The following is an 18,930-nucleotide window of genomic DNA, read 5'->3' on the forward strand; positions in this document are numbered from 1 at the left end:
TCCAGCCATTGCCAGGCAGCTGCTAGAGCTCTTGTAATAGTAATCTATGTGCGGCTATTTAAGGCTAATAAGCAAATTGCATCTGAAAAAGAAATCCACCCCACACAACAAAAAAAATAAAATAAAAAAAAAGCTACAAAAGAAAACAGACTATACCAAACATGACTGGAGTCCCGATACAGGAGATTTGCTTCAAATGCCTCACTCTATTTTTATGAAAAAGACCATCCCTTGGAAGCTTCTATAGCAAGAAAGGTCAAGCTTGCCCTGCATAATGTATAGTTCAATGAGTGAGGAGATTTATGGAATCTCAGCGGATTACCTATGCATTACAAAGGGCCACTCGAGCCCTTCTAGAAGTAGATCACTGGGGTTGGCTCCTTATGACTTAACAGGTTAAAAGTACAGCTTTCTTGCAAACTGTGACAACTCTATCTTTAGTGAATAAACTGCTATGCGTTTGCACCGAGTAAATAGGAAGTCAAATCAGATGACCTTCAACTGCAATGTAAAAAAAAAAAAAAAAAAAAAAAAAAAACAACTATAAAAATACCAATTTTTTTTTTTATATATAAAGACGAAAGTCCATGCTGTTCATATTTTCCCACGGTAACTGAAGAAAAATGTATTTTAAAAAAATATATTGTTATAAAATCCAGCACACGCTCCAGAAGAGTAACTAGAATAGGCAAGAAGCCAGAATTTATTATAAAGATCATATTATAAAATGTACTTTGGACATTAACGGATAAACCAAGATCATAAAAAAGTGGTCAAGCATTATTAGGGAATATATATTCATTCAAGAGTTAAATCCTCCCCTCCTGATATCCAATTGATCACATATCTTGGCTGTTAAGAAGAGCAAGCACATCAACATTAAAAACAACTCGGCTCCCCCAGATATGCATTTTCCTTTGTTACAGATCTCAGAAATTTGGGAGATCACAGATTAATTCTGACATATCATTTACTCTGTTCAATCTAAACAAGAGATGTATGTGTGAGGAATGTAGACTTCATTGGCAGTGGAAAAAGCTAAAGTAAGTGGTATATAAAAGGTCCAACCCCATTACTGCCTGAGGAGCACCAAAAATGAAGTCAAAATACAGCAGATGTTTAAGTCACATGTAAAAGCAGGTTTAGTGGAGTGTTCCTTTAAAGCATTCCTATAAAAGAGTTCATACAAAAATAATGCAAGGCAATCTGTCACTTAGTCTACGTAAAAAGGCAAGACCCCTTCAGTGGTATCTGAATCTTCTCTCTGGTCATCGGCAGTCACACGACGGAGCGCACAGCAGGTAACATGCGCGAGGCGAGACCATGTTCTGACCGGACAAAGGGGCTTCACAGACCAGAAGATCTATCTGTCTTTGGATCCCAGCTTTTCAATGAGCTCCTGCAGGGGAGCCAGTTCTCTGCGGTCTATCAGATTAAATTCCTAAGAGACCAAAAGAACCAGAAAGAAAAAAAGTCAATAAGGAGAATTCACCCCAGCCAGTGAGACATATGGCTAATGTGGGGAAATATTACATTGCAGTATACTAAATGAGGCTACAACTCGCATCACTATACATTATGATGGGCCATCTTTTGTATATTACTCCTGCAAGAAACCTCAGTCACCACCCCCCAGGGCAGTATGTATGCCAACTCATTTTAAAACATTGTTGGAAATAGGAGACAATCAGGTATTCGCTGAATCAAGCGGAACAGTGCAGTTTGCGAGAGGCGCGCTCGCAGTCCATGGACGTCATTTAGCATTACGAAGGGCCAAGCCCAGCAAGCATTTAGTAAAAGCGTAAGCTTCGGTTAGGAAACGGCAGAAGTCTCCCAGCGTGGATACATAGATAACTGGACTAACACTGATCCAATGTACAACACGGTCCTCACATCTCCTTCTGGAGAAGAAGGACTGATTTAGGTCTCTATAACATAATAAAAGTGAAGCTCATCTAATCTATCAAATTCGGTCTCTAATTATTCCTTGCAGAAGCTCGCATGGAGCGACCCATAACAGTGTATTGTGATAATAGGGTGCCAAGAGTGTAACTCTTATGCAAAACGCATCAGAAACCCCCCCCCCCCGATTTGTCCATCAATGTAATAAATAGGAGTTTATTTATTCAATAATTAATTGAAGTCCAAATAATTCATACAAGTTAAAGCATTGTTTACCAGAAGTATAATCTGGTCAGCTTCCTCACCTGTACAAAGAAAATGAAATGCTTGAATGATGTGTTGAGATGAGCTTCTTCCTGCAGCTGCATCACGGAGTCAAAGTGCTGGTGGTAGATGTGCGCGTAGACTCGGAACAGGCGCTTCAGGATGGTCTTGGCCACGGACATAAAGTTCTTGGGGAAAGGGACACCTGGAAGACAAAGAGACCTTTTCTTTCAAACAAACGTTAAACGTCAATGGAGTCTGAGAGTGTTTCAATGAGAAGATACTGAAGGAGAGATGTTAAAACTGCTTTAAAAACTTTGTAGCGGAATTACTTTTTTTTTTTCTCTCTCTTTATCACCAAAGGCAAGTCACGGAACAGTCCAGTCAGCATAAAAGTCATGGAACGGTCCAATCAGGATAAGAGATATATATATATATATATATATATATATATATATATATATATATATATATATATATCATAAGTCACTTTAGGAAACTGTACCAGGATCATTTTAAATATAACACACAATCTCGACCAACAATCAGAAACCACGTATGTACAACCAGAATTACCATCCCCAACTTTCATAACCGAAGTCACGCGAAACACACATGACTCATTTGGAGATTTGAAGGGGCAAAAAAATGCCCTCGCCCAATAAGAGTTCACTTAAGATATATAAAGAAAGTCTTCTTCCGTTTGTGTATTTCTATGCAGCAGCACAATGCGTAGAACAAGATTTGTGCTTAAAAACCAAGCCAGACAGATGCAAATGTCTACGAGACAAGACTGAAGGGCCTGGGGCTTTATTCACCAAGGTGGGAGTTTGCATGAGAAACATGTCAGGGACAACCTTCCGTGATAGAGTAATGATAGTGGACAGAAACCCCAATTCTCTTACAGCCACCTTAGTACATACAGCACTCTGCGTTCAAACCGCTGCCAGGACAGACACACAGCAGAGCCGATGAGGAGACCGATCGGTCCTTAGCTTGTGAAACGACACTCAGTCCCAGTTTGCTGCTGGTACGAGCGCAGAGGTGAGAAAAAAACCAATAAATTCTAACAACTACAATTAAAATAAAAGAAGGCTGAAGCTTGGAGGTCTCCGCTGGTCGAGGAAAGAATCTTCTAACCAAGTTCCTCCTGTGAAGGACGTGTTTGCAGGAGGCTTCATTTCGCTATACATTATAAAGGGTCAACCCCAGTGAGCTTCTCTGTAGAAGGAGCTTGGGTGCACCAGCATGTTATTGCTCTCCATCCAATGATATGTTTGATGCATACGCTCTTCCAGCCTTAGATTCTGGAGGTGATCTTATTAATGCTTATTACCCAACATAGGACAGCATATCTTGTCCGCCCCCCCCCGTTAGGACTGGGTCCCCTTAACACGACCGCATATACCCAGAGCTGAAGTCTGCATTCTATAAAGCCTGTGAGTGCATGCGCTAAACAAACAAGACAACTCCCTCGCATGTCAGATACGAAAGGTTACAGCACATTTACTGTCGACGGAGTGGAGACGATAAAAGTAGAACGTATAATGCAGCGAGCACAACAAGTAACACCAATACCCAGCAAATCGAATGATTGAAAAACACGGCTCAGCTTACTATCAATTTCAATGACCCCATCACATTAAAACAAGGGGTGGGCACAGGGTCTGCGCCCCTGGGTAATAAAGTACTGCTTCTCGGGGCACATTCACTCTGCAGGAGAACATCAACAACCAACCGTGACTGCATTCCGCCCAAGGTCCCATTCACAAAATCCTAAAACATCAGCCGACTGAGTGGAGAATGATCTTCCGGCTATCTTTCAGTAAGGTAATGGAATAAAAAAGTTGCTCCAAATAACCGAACTCTACTCGCATAGTCACTGCTTTCTAGGAACAGGAAGCCAACCTCAATTATCGAACCAAATACAAAGTATACAGGATCAGGTAGGAGGGCAGCAAACTCTTGGCCATATTGTTAAAGATCCCCGGTTACATTTAGAAGAGGTATAGTGCGTTTTGGAATTAAATGCAGAGTCTGCCATCGCTCCCCCGATAAGCACATACACAGCACTATATACATCGCAGGTCAACCGGCTCCTTTGGGCTTTGATATTCTGTATCTCAAAAGGAAGCTCAAACAGGATCACGCCGGGAGCCATAAACCAAGAACAGCCTGAAGCTGCCGGCTGCCAGCAGAAGCTAACCCTGGCGTTTCATTACATCTACCCAGCCCGTGGCTGAGCAAACAGGTGGCTAAACGACAAACACCAACGGCTGGGGCTGAACCGACGGGGCCTCATTTTACTTTCTGGCGGATAGAATAAAACAGGAACCAAACTTACCAAAGTAAAGACAATTTCTTTCTAAAACAGCTGACCAAACAATGTTCTAAATGCCACCGTGAGGTATTAATGCAAAGCAGTGCACACTTCCTTGTCCCTCAAAGGGTTAAATTCATGGTTTCTAAGCCACAAGGCCAGGTGGCTAACCGAGCAGAAATATCATTGTCAGCTGACAGTCCAGTGACAACATGTGACCTTAAATGTCATTAAAAGGGAACCGTTAGCCAACAAACTCAGTTAGGAGAAGTAGGGTAGTCAGGCGGTCACAAAGTTAGAAATACTGCAGACACGGAGACCTTACTCCGAACGTACGCACAGATTTCAGATCTTAAACCATAAAAACGTCAAACCGACGAACCGGATTAAAAAGTAATCTAAAATCATATATAACTAGGCGCAGTACAGTTACCCCGCTGGCGCCAAAAGAGCTCTTTGAATGATTTCTTCCAAGACTGACATTTCAGCTACTAAGATCTAACGGGTCACTCAAATCACCGGAGGGCATGAAAAGAAAAAATGAAAGCCAGCATGACATGGCATTACATCACATGTAAAAACCGCAGACACGCAGCCGGTAATGTGAAAGAAGAAAAGCAGAAGCACTCAACTCACCAATCTTTGACGGGAAGAGGGTCTCATCGTCAAGCTGGTCCTGGACCCACGTCATCAAGTAATCAATATACTTTGGAGCCGAACATTTGATGGGCTTCTTTATGTTGGTGCCATCTGCCCAGTGGTACTCATACCTGCAAAACGTGTAAGCTTTTAGTGGAACCGGAACATGCATGAGAAACTACGCAAGCAACCCGAACCTCTAGAATAATGGAACTTTACATTTAACATAAGTGTTGATTATTTTTTGGTCACTGAAACAACGTATTAAAGTTAATCGCACCCACCTAGTGTAAGACAAACACTATTTATACGATGTTCCTAGGTATAATACCATCTTATAACCCAATTGAATATATTTAAAGTCATCATCCAGTGTTCTGTTTTTATATCACTTATCCTGAATATTTTCAAATGGAATGTTTTTTATCGCTGTATCCAAAGCCAGATTTCTGGATAGCGGAAGCTATGGAGGAGTTCTCCATCACACCTTTTGTTGACTTTAATGAAAGATGACAAACGTTCTTAAACCCGAGACTTAGCAACAGCAGATTAGAGCTAGCTGGGACATCCTGCTTGAACAGGGACATCCTACTTGAATATGCTTTAAGATGAATGGATTTAATTAGTGAACATGAAGTCGATAAGTCAATGACAGATGAGAAACTAACACAGAAATCTGATCAGATCACAAAAGGTTCAACTAACCAGAAATACATTGAAACAGAATACAGATCTATTTTAAATTGAATAAAAATATTGCAAACATCAGAAGTATCAAAAGGATAACGAGGATTTTCCATCAAGGAAGTTTTTTTCTTTAGACAGAAAAAAAAGGAACAAGTCAACATCTGACTTTAAAACCAATACAGGGGGCTAGTCTTTCAGTCTGGACAGAACACCACAGATGGGATTTAAAAATGTTTAAGTTTTGTTTTTGTTTTTTTAAGAGCAAACTCAAGCCGCAAGGAGGAAAGACAGCACATCCAACACCAGGTGAAGAAGAAACTTAAGGACAGTGACAGAGAAATGGTTAACTAGTCAAAAGTCATGCCAGACCAAGGCCCCTGCTGGAATAAGTTCGATGGGGTTAAAGATATTCATTTGGCCCTGATCAAAGAATGACCGTTTTACTTTTCTGGTAGATTTATATAAAGAAATTGAGATTGTGGAAGAAAGCGTAACGCGTACCAAGCTAGACTCCAATAGCACATTTACCAAGGATACCGCCCTTCGCCAACAGGTTTGTCACATTAGTGGAGGATGAGATAGAAAAGTTAGATAAATTAAGATTTCTCCCTTCAATCTATCCAGAAAACAATCTCAGGCCCTAAAGGAACTAAAAGACCAACAAGGGAGGAAACATGGATGAGGACAAGCATATCACATATGCAATAAAATTCTTTGGGATAGAAGATTATTGAATATTAGACTCCGATCCAACAAATCAATATCCGAGGGAACTGAATATAATTCTATGAGAAGATCAAATAAGCTCAGACACCAATATTGTACAAACACTTAAAGGTGTTACAGTCCCAGAGAATGTATCTCTAGAACGCCTGGATGTCGTCGTACAACAATGCCCACCATAGATGTGTGTCTGCCGGCCCGTCAGCGGCTAAGATCGTACATTGTAGAGCCGGAGTATCTTTTTAGAGAGGGAGTTTAGTATAATACGAGACACACGGGGTACACAGAGATCGCAGGCAGACGCAAGAGTGTTTGACAGGCTGGCAATTCTCACAACCTTCTCTCGTAGCAGTGTTGTCATTACCGCCAGATTTGGATACAACTCCTTCTTACAATGACAGGTTTTGTGTTTATTTAGCAGCCTTATGCTTCCTAAAAGCAGGTTATTAGGAAAACATTGATTTTAATTGGAATCGTTAACCTTTTGGGATTTGATTCTTGCCCAGATGAACTAGAATATATTAGGTTATCCCCTATAGAAGGGATGTATCAATATTTCGGGGATTTCATTAATGGAGACATCTGTAAGCAAACTTCCGTTTACGGGAATTGACTTTGCAATGCTTGTTCAGAAATAGACTCTTCAGCCAAAAAGTGTTAAATACATCAAGGACTGGCTTTTTTTTTTTTTTTTTTTTTTTTTTTTTAACAAAACTAGGAAGGCAACAGTTACTCTATGCCATAAATGTACAGGCGAGTAGAGGGCTGCTCGGCAACCAGAATTTAGATTGGCAGCAAAAGGAAACACTGGCAAGCTAAAGATTTAAAAAGCCGGCAAGCCCTCTCACTTAAACACGCGATGATTGCCAAAGCCTTGTTTTTCTATTTCTGTAAGGTTCGGTTAATTGTTTACTTAAGAAAAAAAAGCTGCGGCATTTGCCATTCTGCTGATCATTTCCTACCACATTCTGCCACTAACTGTACGGAAAAAAAAAACACACACACACACACAACAGGAAGTGAAAATGCCGCTGTCTATACAAATTTCTAACAAGTGCATTTTGTATTGTTTTGTGTTAATACAAATCTACCAATGAGCTCAATGTTAGTGTTTGTAGTAAAACCTCTCTGCTACTTAACATGGAAGTATTTACAGACATTTACAATCATCAAAATATAAAAGCATATAATATATATATTAAAGCATGAAACCATACACAGTAATGTCTATTTGATAAAAAGACGTTTGATGGCTCTAACAGTTACTGGTTTCCGTACAGGCAGGGGTTTACCTCCAGCACTGCAGGCCAGCTGCGATGTCGCCGTTTGCTACAGAATACATAGCGCCATTCCTGGACGGTATTACAGAGAATCTCACTAGAAATCCAAGTAAACCCACTGATTTGGTTAAAAGGATGCATTCAAAACTTCTCTCCTCAACTTTGAACTGTCCCCACTTACCGTGCACCTGTTCAGATTGCTGGCGTTTTTATGGTCGCCAAAAGGTATATAAATAAACATGATATTTTTAACACTACACGTGAGCTCCTTAGTTTTATATTTGCTGCATGGTAGGCAAGAAAATGCCCAAATGTGTTTTGCAAAGAGAGGGGGAAATTAATTCCTCATTAATTCCTCACAAACATCTTTTTATATAAAAGAACTATTAAAAATCACAGTAGATTAAAGCAGATCATATTTCACTGGCACCATCCCCTTAAACTCCAGTTTCCAAGATGCCAATTCAGAAGATATCGACTGTTTCTACTTGCCCTACCCTAGCCTGCACGGGGCATGTTGGATCTTGAATCTCTCACCACGCAAAACCATCTCCTTTGTCTCACCTCAACCACTTACTGACATCTTTTCTGCTTCAGGCTAAAACATCTTCCCTAGAAGACTGATACAACCTACTTATTTTATATATAAAAAAATAAAATAAAGACAAACCCAAATGCAGCATTTAAAAAAAAAATCCCTCAGCCAGAACTTACCGTGGCCCAGCAGACATTACTGGACAGCTGCTTTCTGTGCAGAATTCTGTAATGGTCCCATACAACATGTTGATCTGATTGAAGAAGTCCACAGCTAGAGAGAAACATACGCTGAATGAACAGGCTCCAAAACTCTGATCTACATTTCAACTGCTGCTTCAAGAAAATTGCCCGTTATAGAGACAAAATATCCTTAATACGATCAAAATTAATATTGGAAAAAAACAACTTCTACTTTGTTGGAAGAGAGGGATTGCTTCTTTGGGTTCAATGACAAAGTCTCAGCTGGAGACTAAATGATTTCTCAATTGTTTACCATGACTGATTCCATGAAATAAATCATTGCTGGCAGGAAATTTACTATTTTTCAGTGTATCACATGAAATATAGCATTGTAGTAAATTTCTAAATCATAATGCACATAATTCACAATGCACACTCCCAAAGGATGCCTCACATGTAGACAGGCTCATAAAACTCCAGGGCTGTCCTTTCTGTTACCGACAGAGAATCCTGGGAGACAGAGCGGTAGATAAATGGAACAGCATCCGACCCGAAGTGGTAGAAGCTGATACAGTAAGGGAGTTTAAACATACATGCGATAGGCATAAAGTTAACTTGAGTCTAAGACAAGCCAGAGGACTGATTAAGATCTGATTCCCTACATCTGCCATCTGCCATTTAGTTCCATGTTTCTAGACAGAACAGGCTCCGTCAAATAGATGAAGCTTGCCAGACTCAGAAAAGTTGATAAACTACAATAAAATCAGTTGGTTATCTGCATTTATATAGTAAATATGCAGAGGCAGATTTAAGGTGCCAACTTCTTTTTAAAACAGGCTATGCAAACGTTGGAGACCATCACAACACTACACAAGCCAAACACAGTGCACTTATCTGCATACATAACATAACATCACGATGGAGAATTCAACAGCTAGCGACTGCCAGATCATATAACAGATAGGAAAACTACTCACTGTTCACAGCAATCCACTCGTTTAGATCCTCTCCCTCTGGCAGCATAACTGCCTGCCTGAGGTTGCCACTTCCGAGCGTGGCTTCCGCATGCTTCAGCAGCTCGTACTGGTGGGATCCCTCCGGGATATTCTTCTTTGGCTTGAAGGTTTTTGAAGATCGACTACTGCTGGGGAAGAGAAATTCAAGCCCACCATTATTCCAAAATGCTCTGCAACATTCCCATCATACAAAACAACAATACAAATACAATAATTAACCCATCCTCTGCCACAAACCACCTACACAACACTTTGATCATCTCCCTATCTTCTAACACTCATGTATCAGATGAGCACCAACATAGAGTTATCATCAGTACTGTACCGAATATATTACAGTCACAGTACGTCCCAGCACACCTTCACAAACTTATAGAGAGGAAAACGTGTATAAAGCTCCAAAAGGTGGAGCAATCCCTATGGAAACCTATGCAATGCTCCAGGTGATTGCCCGATGCTGGTCTTTATAAACACGGCCCAATGTTCTTAGGCCTGACAGCCTTTCTTCACTTCCTCTTATCACGCTTCTGCTTTCTACTCCGTTCTACCTTCGCTCGCCTGCTCCCCTCCAAACTTTCGCCCCAATCTCTATCACAAAACTCACAAGAGGAAGCTCATGTTGCCGGGGAAGGAGAGTCGACTTCTCCGACCCGGTCACCGTCCGCTGTTTCTTCTCACTGTCTGACGGGCGGACACGAACACCAAACTCCAAAATACCCACTTCCGGCCGAGCCCTCTCTGAAACAAGATCTCGCGGGACGCAAGGAGGCGCTAGTCCATAAACCACGCCCACACCCAGGCAGGCCGTCCACCTCTCTTCATGTAGACCGTCGAACTTGACGTCAGTGCCCGTGGGCGGGGTTTCCGCCAGAAGGCTGGGCTGCTTTTTAACAGTGGGCTGCAAGCGGAGGGAGTTTCACGGGTTGTCCTGTCGCTTGTTTATTGCTTTTACCCCTCAGATCGCTCCTCGGGCTGGGAAGTAATACTAAAAAGAAGGAGCCAACCGCCTCCGGTCCGAATAATGGGGGAAATAAGGAGCCATATTAGATACAAGGATAAGGAGTAATATGCGATAACCGGTTCTAATAATAGTCCAGTGGTTAGAGAGCAATGCTAAAATAACATGTAGCACACAGTGACAGGTAAAGGGGGTGGCAGTCCCTCCACCGCAAAACTGAGGGGAAACTCAAGCCCCCCAGTGTGTTGCTGCTCATTGGGCCTGTTACAGGGAGGCTCTCCCCAACAGGCCTGTTTACACTATGGAGGCTCAGCCTCTATACGCTGCATTAAAAGCCTATTTAAGACACAGCACCGGGATATGACATCATAAACCGGTGCCCTGTAGTGAAGATGGTGGCTGCGAAGGAGGCCTGGGGCAGCAAAGATAAATGCACTGTTGGTAGCAACTACTGACACTGAGTCATTAGCCAGGTCAGGAAGCTAGGTAGCGAGTAGAGTACCGTCACTAGTCATTACGTAAAGAAAAGCAGAATTTCACAGCAGATAAGACACATTCGGCCATCTAGTCTGCCCATTACTCCTGATGTAAGACTCAGACCTTAATCAGACCTTCATCAAACCTTAGATTCAAGAAAGTAATACATATATAGCCATATATCATGCATGTTTGAATCCCCTCACTATATTAGCCTTTACCACTTACAACCATTTATTTACTCTTATCGATAATCAAGTTTCTTTAGAGTCTCTTTTTATCTCCGGACAGCTAAACTGGATTACTTTGTAGACACTGCCCCGGTGATCTTTTCTGGTGGAAAGTGGTTTGAAGTAGATAAAAATAAATACAAATAAATAACTGCAGAATTAGCAGGAACTCCAGGGTGTATATACGCGACAGTCTGTTATCTGTGAAGGCAGATGCTTAGTGTTGTATTCCTGTCCAAACATCATGCGCATACAGGCAACACAGGAGCTAATTATAGAGACAAGCCTTATTAGGGTTTACACCGGGGATAGTGATTAAAGCCGTAGCTTATAGGATAGAATGTCCGAACTAACCGATCAATTCACCAGGTTTTGTCCCAAATAACAGGTGTTCCGTACGTCAGGCAGAAAATAATCCCGAGTCATTATAATCTAAGAAGCATTTATTGTATGGGCCGATATGAGAGCTGCAGTAACACAATATATGAATATACTGGGCATTTTAAAGGGGTAACTTCAGCCGTGTGTGAATCAATTGCTCGGTTACATTCCATGTACTGCAGGGTAGAACTGCACGTGTGTTGCTTAATGAAAATGTACCGGAAAAGATGATTATTCCGAACGTCACTACAGATGATGACATCAGAAGCAGGAGAGTAGGAACGCTTAACATAAAGCTTTTCTAAAGAGCGTTCCTTAGTTCCTGTTTTCCCAATGCGATTTATACACAGGTGAGTGTCGCCTTTTCAAGCAGGACTTCAGACTCTAATGGGAAGAACTAGCATTAAAGAGTTTGGGGCCCTTAAGCAATTATACAGGAAGGGCCCCTTCTCTGGATTTCCTGCCTTTAGCAAGCTTTTTTCCCCTTGTTTCTCTGCTTTCTGCTTCGTGCAGTCTTTTTCCTTCTTTCTTTTGCACCTCACTTTATAACATCTTTTCCTCACTTTTTTCGATCTTTCCCTTTTTTCTTTTGCTTGTCTGCCTTTTACAGTTTTCATCCTTTAACTTCTATTCTGCTCCCCCACATGCATATATATATATATATGATTATTATTTATTGTTTTATATAGCGCCATTAAATTCCGTAGCGCTGTACAATGGGTAGACAGGACATAGCAAGTAGTATGTAACATAACAAATTGACTTACAGAAACAACAGGTGAGGAGGGCCCTGCTCAAACGAGTTTACAGTCTAGAGGGAGGTAGGGTGTATTACACAAGTGCACTAGTAAAAGTATTGCAGGAGAGGGACTAGGAAAGGTGAGCTAAAGGAATATGCGGGGTGTTAATGTGCTATGTTGTAAGCATCCTTAAAGAATTGGGTCTTGAGGGATTTGTTTAAGGAATAAAGGCAGGTGGAGAGGCGGATAGACCGGGGGAGAGCATTCCAGAGGATAGGGGCAGCCCTTGAGAAATCTTGTAAGCGGGCATGAGAGCTAGAAATCAGAGGAGAGGATAGAAGGAGATCATTGGATGAGCGGAGAGACCGGTTAGGAGTGTATTTAGAGATGAGTGAGGAGATGTAGAGAGGGTAATGGCTGTGAAGGGCTTTGAAAGTAAGAGTGAGGATTTTGAAATGAATCCTGAAGCGCACAGGCAGCCAGTGAAGAGACTGACAGAGGGGAGAGGAAGATAAGTCTGGCAGCAGCATTCATGGTGTATTGTAGAGGGGTGAGACGACGGTTAAGAGGGAGACCAGCTAAAACAGAGTTACAGTAGTCAAGACGGGACATAATCAGGGCATGGACAAGAGCCTTAGTGGCATGCTGTGTTAGGAAAGGACGGATGCGGGCAATGTTTTTAAGATGGAGGCTACAGTTTTTAGAGACAGACTGAATATGGGGTGTGAACGAAAGGTCGGAGTCAAGGGTGACACCAAGACAGCGTGCATGAGTAGACGGGGAGATGATGGCACCATTAACATTGAGGGAGATAGATGGGGGAATCTTAGAGTTGGAGGGAGGGAAGATGAGGCGTTCAGTTTTGGAAAGGTTAAGTTTCAAGAAACGTGCAGACATCCAGGTAAAGACAGATGCAAGGCAGTTAGTTACATGATCTAAGACAGAGGGAGAGAGATCAGGGGAGGATAGATAGATCTGGGTGTTATGAGCGTACAGGTGTTATTGAAAGCCATAGGATGAGATCAGTTTGCCAAGGGAGGAAGTGTAAAGAGAGAACAGAAGGGGTCCTAAAACTGAGCCTTGGGGTACCCCAACTGAGAGAGTGAGGGGGGGTGTTACTGGAGACAGAGACGCGGAAGGTACGATCAGAGAGGTAGGAAGTGAGCCATGAGAGAGCAGTATCACGAAGGCCAAGATCATAAAGCATTTGAAGAAGAAGAGGGTTGTCCACAGTGTCAAAAGCAGCATAAAGATCCAGTAGGATATATATACACACATAGAATGTGTCGGCAGATAAGAACCATTCGGTCCACTTAATCTGCCCATAAACACTTTCGCTGTATTAACCTCTTCCAAAACTACAAAAATTGGTCTAGCCTCCCAGGCCACCCCCCACAAAGCTCAAAGGGTTAAATCGGGCCCAGGCTGGGCATCTGGCACAGCATCTGGCACAGCAGGCAATGTGAACAGGGCATTAAACACAGTGATATTGCGACTAATGGGTCAGATCGCTGGCTGTATACACACTGAGAATATACCAAGTACAAAAAAGAACGTCAGGGCTGTTTTTCAATAACCCCTCAGCCTCATATTCAATACTTTTAAGGCCCATAGGGGACTCAGCCTGCCATTTCTAACTGTCTAAGACTCTCTCAAGTTTTGATTTAATTAAGACCATTAATTTAACCAGTCCATTAATTTTGACCCCCTTTCTTCTATCCATTGGTCTCAAATTCCCTATTGAACTTCTTCCACGTGTTTATTTCTCATTTCCATGGCAACCGGGCCAACAAATAGGATTTCCAAAAACAAAAACCTTTCCCCCCAAAAAACAAACAGGAACTTTCTGCTGGCTCAATTTTGTCAAACTGGGAGGTGGATGGCTGGGGGTAATACACATGGCAGTGGGGGCATCAATAGACAAGAGGATGGTTGGGTATCACATAAATCAATAAAAAAAGGGGGGGTTCACATTAACCACTACAAAAGGTGTGGGGCATCATTACACAAGGAAGGGCAATACACAAGGTTGTGGGGGGGAACGCATTAATCAATACTAAAGGGGAGGCTGGCTGGGCAATAATACACAAGGGGCAAAAATATAAAAGGGGGGTTAATGATAACGGTCGTGGCTTAGCCTGTCCTGGTGAGTGTGTTTGGGTGTTGGTGTGGCAGAGCCTGTCCTGGTCTGTGCGTTTGGTGTGTCGGTGTGGCAGAGCCTGTCCTGGTGTGTTTGGGTGTCGGTGTGGCAGAGCCTGTCCTGGTGTGTTTGGGTGTCGGTGTGGCAGAGCCTGTCCTGGTGTGTTTGGGTGTCTGTGTGGCAGAGCCTGTCCTGGTGTGTGTTTTTGGGTGTCGGTGTGGCGGAGCCTATCCTGGTGTGTGTGTGTTTGGGTGTCGGTGTGGCAGAGCCTGTCCTGGTGTGTATTTGGTTATCTGTTTCCTGGCACTTTATTTTCTGTAGGAATAAATTTAAGTATTTAGTGTTTACTTATCCAGAGATAAAAAGCCCTCCTGAATTTGTAGTCACTTCAGAGGACAACATTTTCTAGGCCCAGAAATCAGTGAGAGAAAAAGTAAAGGTTTTGTGTTATTTACTGTATTTCAATCTGCATATTTTTTTTAAAGGATTAGTGGCGCTAAATTGTGGCTTCAGGCGTCCCGTGTATGATGACTTTTTTAGTGTACTGATGAACTCCCATCACATTACATCAATATGCATTAGAAAATCAGGAAAAGATGGGCATGGATGGTGGGCTGATTCGGCTTTAGGCTGCCAGCCCTCCCCTGGGCACAATGAAAAATCGCCATCTGCCGCTGCTCGCTATACAATCAATTACTTTGGGCTTGTCGCGGCTGCCCTACTGTAAAACTTACGTGCGCATCATATTGCGCAGCGGACAGAACGGGGTGCTGCATAGGAAGGCTGTGTCTTCAATAAAGTTTTCCACACTGCGTTTTTTTTTTCTGTTTGGCGGCAACAGCAAAGAAGGAGGACAGGCAGCCAGAGAAGGAGCAGCTTTACTTTACAAGTTTTAGATTTAAACACAGCCAGGAATGGAGTGCTGTGGAGTATTATATATAATAGAAAATGTATTAATAATAATAGATAATAATAAATATATTATTATTAATAATAATAGAAGTAAAATGCACAATAAATGTAATGCACTTGAATCAAACCCAAAACACCCCGCCCCCAGTCCGTGGAAAAATTATCTTGGACAAAACCGGTCCCTGGTGCCAAAAAGGTTGGGGACCGCTGTGTTATGGAACTAGCTGGCAGAGACTAGAAGTGTTGCTAAGCTTTATGGGAGAAGCCGGCCTCCCATCCAATAAGAGTTTTCTGTGAGGCTGCAAGGAGGTGGAGGAGCTTAGCTTTGATTAATAAAGGCTCAGTTTTTGGTGGGGAAGGTTGACACGCCTTTTGGCTGCGATCTCCTTTTAAATATTCAGTGGTTCACCTTTTTCAAAAAGGCTCAAGGAGATCTGGCAGTTTGGACAAGCAGGGAATGAGAGTGGATCCTGAAGAAGAAGTCTGGGGATCTGGTGGCCACAGTGGCCTTATATTGGTGTATTTGCCCCCATTTTCTTGAAGGACAATAGTAAAGCACCATATCTTGGCCTTCAAACAAATGTTAAACCAAAAAATGGGGTTCGTAAAATATGATTTAGGTGAGCATCTTTAAAGTTCTGGACTTTATATGCAAACTTTATACTAAGAATTAAGTTTGATATGTATTATATACATTATTATTTGTAACCCTTTTGCAATAATGTATCGAAAACATATACTTGAAACCTTGCACATATGAGGCAGACTAGGTATGTGTTTGGAGCTCCATGCTTTTATGGGCAACCTAGGTAGCAAAACAGGAGGGGTTAAATGGTAGCTCTACCCACAAGCACAAGCTTAGCCCACTTTCCACCCATTTCTCTTATACAGCACCTATATTTTTGGTATATCAGTCTTTTGCCTATGGGTGCCTGAAATGCTTGACCCTTATTTTACATGAATTTTAAACAGCATTTCCACTCATGCGGAATAGTAGGTCCATATTTTCATTCTGAAAACCTTGGAAGACCTGTGAAACTATAGCAACCACAGGCCATTTCTTCCATTCATAACAGCAAAATCACCAAGCAAATGTTTGACAACCAGTTATATTCAGATGCTCCCAAAACACTCCCATTTTGTCAGGTTAGAGGCCAAAAAATGTAAAAAGGTGACTAAATGCATTGCTTGTTGAAAGAAGCCAGCTACTAAGGATTAGCTCTGTTGATGATATATCATGTAATCAGGGTGAGACTGACGGGGTGGCCCTGGTACTTTAACGCCAGCGGCTGTCTGATGATGTATGTGCGGCCCACGCCTGAATAAACGTGGGCCACACACTACCTTTTTATGGTCACGTAGCATTCCCCGCCGCACCTTCATCATTAGGCTGGCAGGTTGGGTGATTGACATATCTTTGAACTTTCTGACTCCGGCCACCCGGTGATCACCTTGCGGGATGTGGGTATGATGTCCCTCTGATGTCAGTGTGCGGCTCTGCTGACATGGTGAGGCGCACTCCATTGTTGGAAGGGAAGTAGGTGGGGAGTGAGCGTGCCACAATGGCGCTCTTGCGACCCAGAGTTTCCCCGTAGTAACCGGAAAAGCAGCACTTCACCAGAAGTCTCCGGGACAAACCTGGGGAGTTCCCAGCTATGGGATTTAAGTGCGTGGTGCTATCAGCCAGCAGCCTACCAGGCATTTGCCCAGCAGGCCAGATGACCAATCCAGGCCTGCATGCCATGGAATATTATGACTGAAGATTCTCATTTTCAGAGTATCTATGTGAAAAACAACATTTGGAAATGAACTAGCATATTTATTTACCTTCAATAATGTTGCCTTCATTCTGCAAATACAATGTATTCACAAACTCAATTATTCACCAAAATAATCTCTGGCCAAATGTGTGTCAGCATATGTACCGTATTTGCTCGATTATAAGACGAGGTTTTTTTCAGAGCAAATGCTCTGAAAAATACCCCTCGTCTTATAATCGGGGTCGTCTTCTAATCAGACCTCAAATAGAGGTCTGATTAGGAGACTAAGATCCAGATCCCCCGCACCGCTGCAGGGGACCTGGATCCTCCTGTCGTCGCCCCCCCCACACACACACTTACCGGTGCTTCCGGATGTGAAGTTGGCAGCGGGGGTTTGTATGCGTCCGTCGCAAATACCTTCCCCGACTGTCAGAGATCAGAGTTCCAGAGTTCCTGATCCCTGACAGCCGGGGAAGGTATTTGCGACGGACGCATACAAACCCCCGCTGCCAACTCCACCTCCTTCCGGCTGCCGCGGAATGAGACGTCAACCCGCTGCCCCGGCAATACAGCAGGAAATTGGAAGCACCGGTAAGTAAGTGTGTGTGTGTGTGTGTGTGTAGGGCATTTCTGGAATGCCTTACACCCCTATATGCCACTCTGGCACTTAGGGGGTTAAAAGGCATATTATGGGGCAGAGTGGCATATAGGGAGGTATAAGGCATTTCAGGAGGCAGAGTGGCGTTAAGGGGGCATTTAATAGTGCACTCTGCCTCCTGAAATGCCTTATACCTCCCTATATGCCACTCTGCCCCATAATATGCCTTTTAACCCCCTAAATGCCAGAGTGGCATATAGGGGTATAAGGCATTTCTGGAGGCAGAGTGCTCTATATAATGCCTTTTAACTCCCTTAATGCCACTCTGCCTCCTTGAATGCCTTATACCTCCCTATATGCCACTCTGCCCCATAATATGCATTTTAACCCCCTAAATGCCAGAATGGGATATAGGGGTATAAGGCATTTCTGGAGGCAGAGTGGCACATAGGGGGTCAAAAGGCATACCATGGGGCACAGTGGCATATAGAGGGTTAAAAGGCATATCATGGGCCACAGTGCCATATTGGTGTGGCAAGCCTGGGGGCAGATGTGTGTAACTGGGGGACAGGTTGGAAAATACAAGAAATAAAAACAAAAAAAAAATATTTTTCTCAATCATAGCTTTTATTAAAAAAAATAGTTTACATGAATTAACATTTACTGGTAAAACTTTTTTCCTTTAGGGTCGTCTTATATTCAGGCTTTTTCTTTTTTTCCTAAGTTAATATTCAGATTTTGGGGGGTCGTCTTATAATCAGGGTCGTCTTATAATCGAGCAAATACGGTATTTGTCCACATGCATTCCTTTAGTGAGCCTGTCAGCATGCAATGTCTGCTGGTCAGGGGCGTACCTAGAGTATTTGGCCCCCGGGGCAGATCCTGTATGTGGCACCCCCCCCCCCCCCCACACACACACGGAAAAATTAATGTTGGCCAGGATATTTATTTCACAAATTTTTATCTGTATGGCAACTGGAAAAAAATTTGAAATCTGGAAAAATAAATTAAATAAGATTAATTACATAACATTTTCTGAACAGATATGGTACAGCATAATCCCCACCACTATACACTGAGTGAGCCAGACATTGCAAGTAGTGCAGCATAACCCCTATTATTATACACTAAGCCAGACATTGATGTGGTAGGCCTCTGCCCCAAAACAGTCTGCCTGTGCCACCTC

General features: G+C 42.6%; 1 protein-coding gene across 2 annotated transcripts; it reads right to left on the reverse strand.

Moving 5' to 3' along the window:
- Nucleotides 1-676: 676 nt before the first annotated feature.
- Nucleotides 677-10,312, reverse strand: MOB1A (MOB kinase activator 1A). Of its 2 annotated transcripts, none has more exons than XM_053464586.1 (6): nucleotides 10,153-10,312; nucleotides 9,510-9,673; nucleotides 8,530-8,623; nucleotides 5,123-5,256; nucleotides 2,208-2,371; nucleotides 677-1,441 (listed from the first exon to the last, which is right to left on the reverse strand). In XM_053464586.1, the coding sequence occupies exons 1-6, from the start codon at nucleotides 10,164-10,166 to the stop codon at nucleotides 1,364-1,366; spliced, it is 648 nt and encodes a 215-aa protein (XP_053320561.1). In that variant the 5' UTR covers nucleotides 10,167-10,312; the 3' UTR covers nucleotides 677-1,363. The 2 variants fall into 2 exon arrangements, with proteins under 2 accessions (XP_053320561.1, XP_053320560.1); XM_053464585.1 differs by having other exon boundaries at nucleotides 9,510-9,676; nucleotides 10,153-10,310.
- Between the last annotated feature and the right edge of the window lie 8,618 nt (nucleotides 10,313-18,930).

Source organism: Spea bombifrons, chromosome 4 (genome assembly GCF_027358695.1).
Source record: "Spea bombifrons isolate aSpeBom1 chromosome 4, aSpeBom1.2.pri, whole genome shotgun sequence".
NCBI classification, from domain to species: domain Eukaryota; kingdom Metazoa; phylum Chordata; class Amphibia; order Anura; family Pelobatidae; genus Spea; species Spea bombifrons.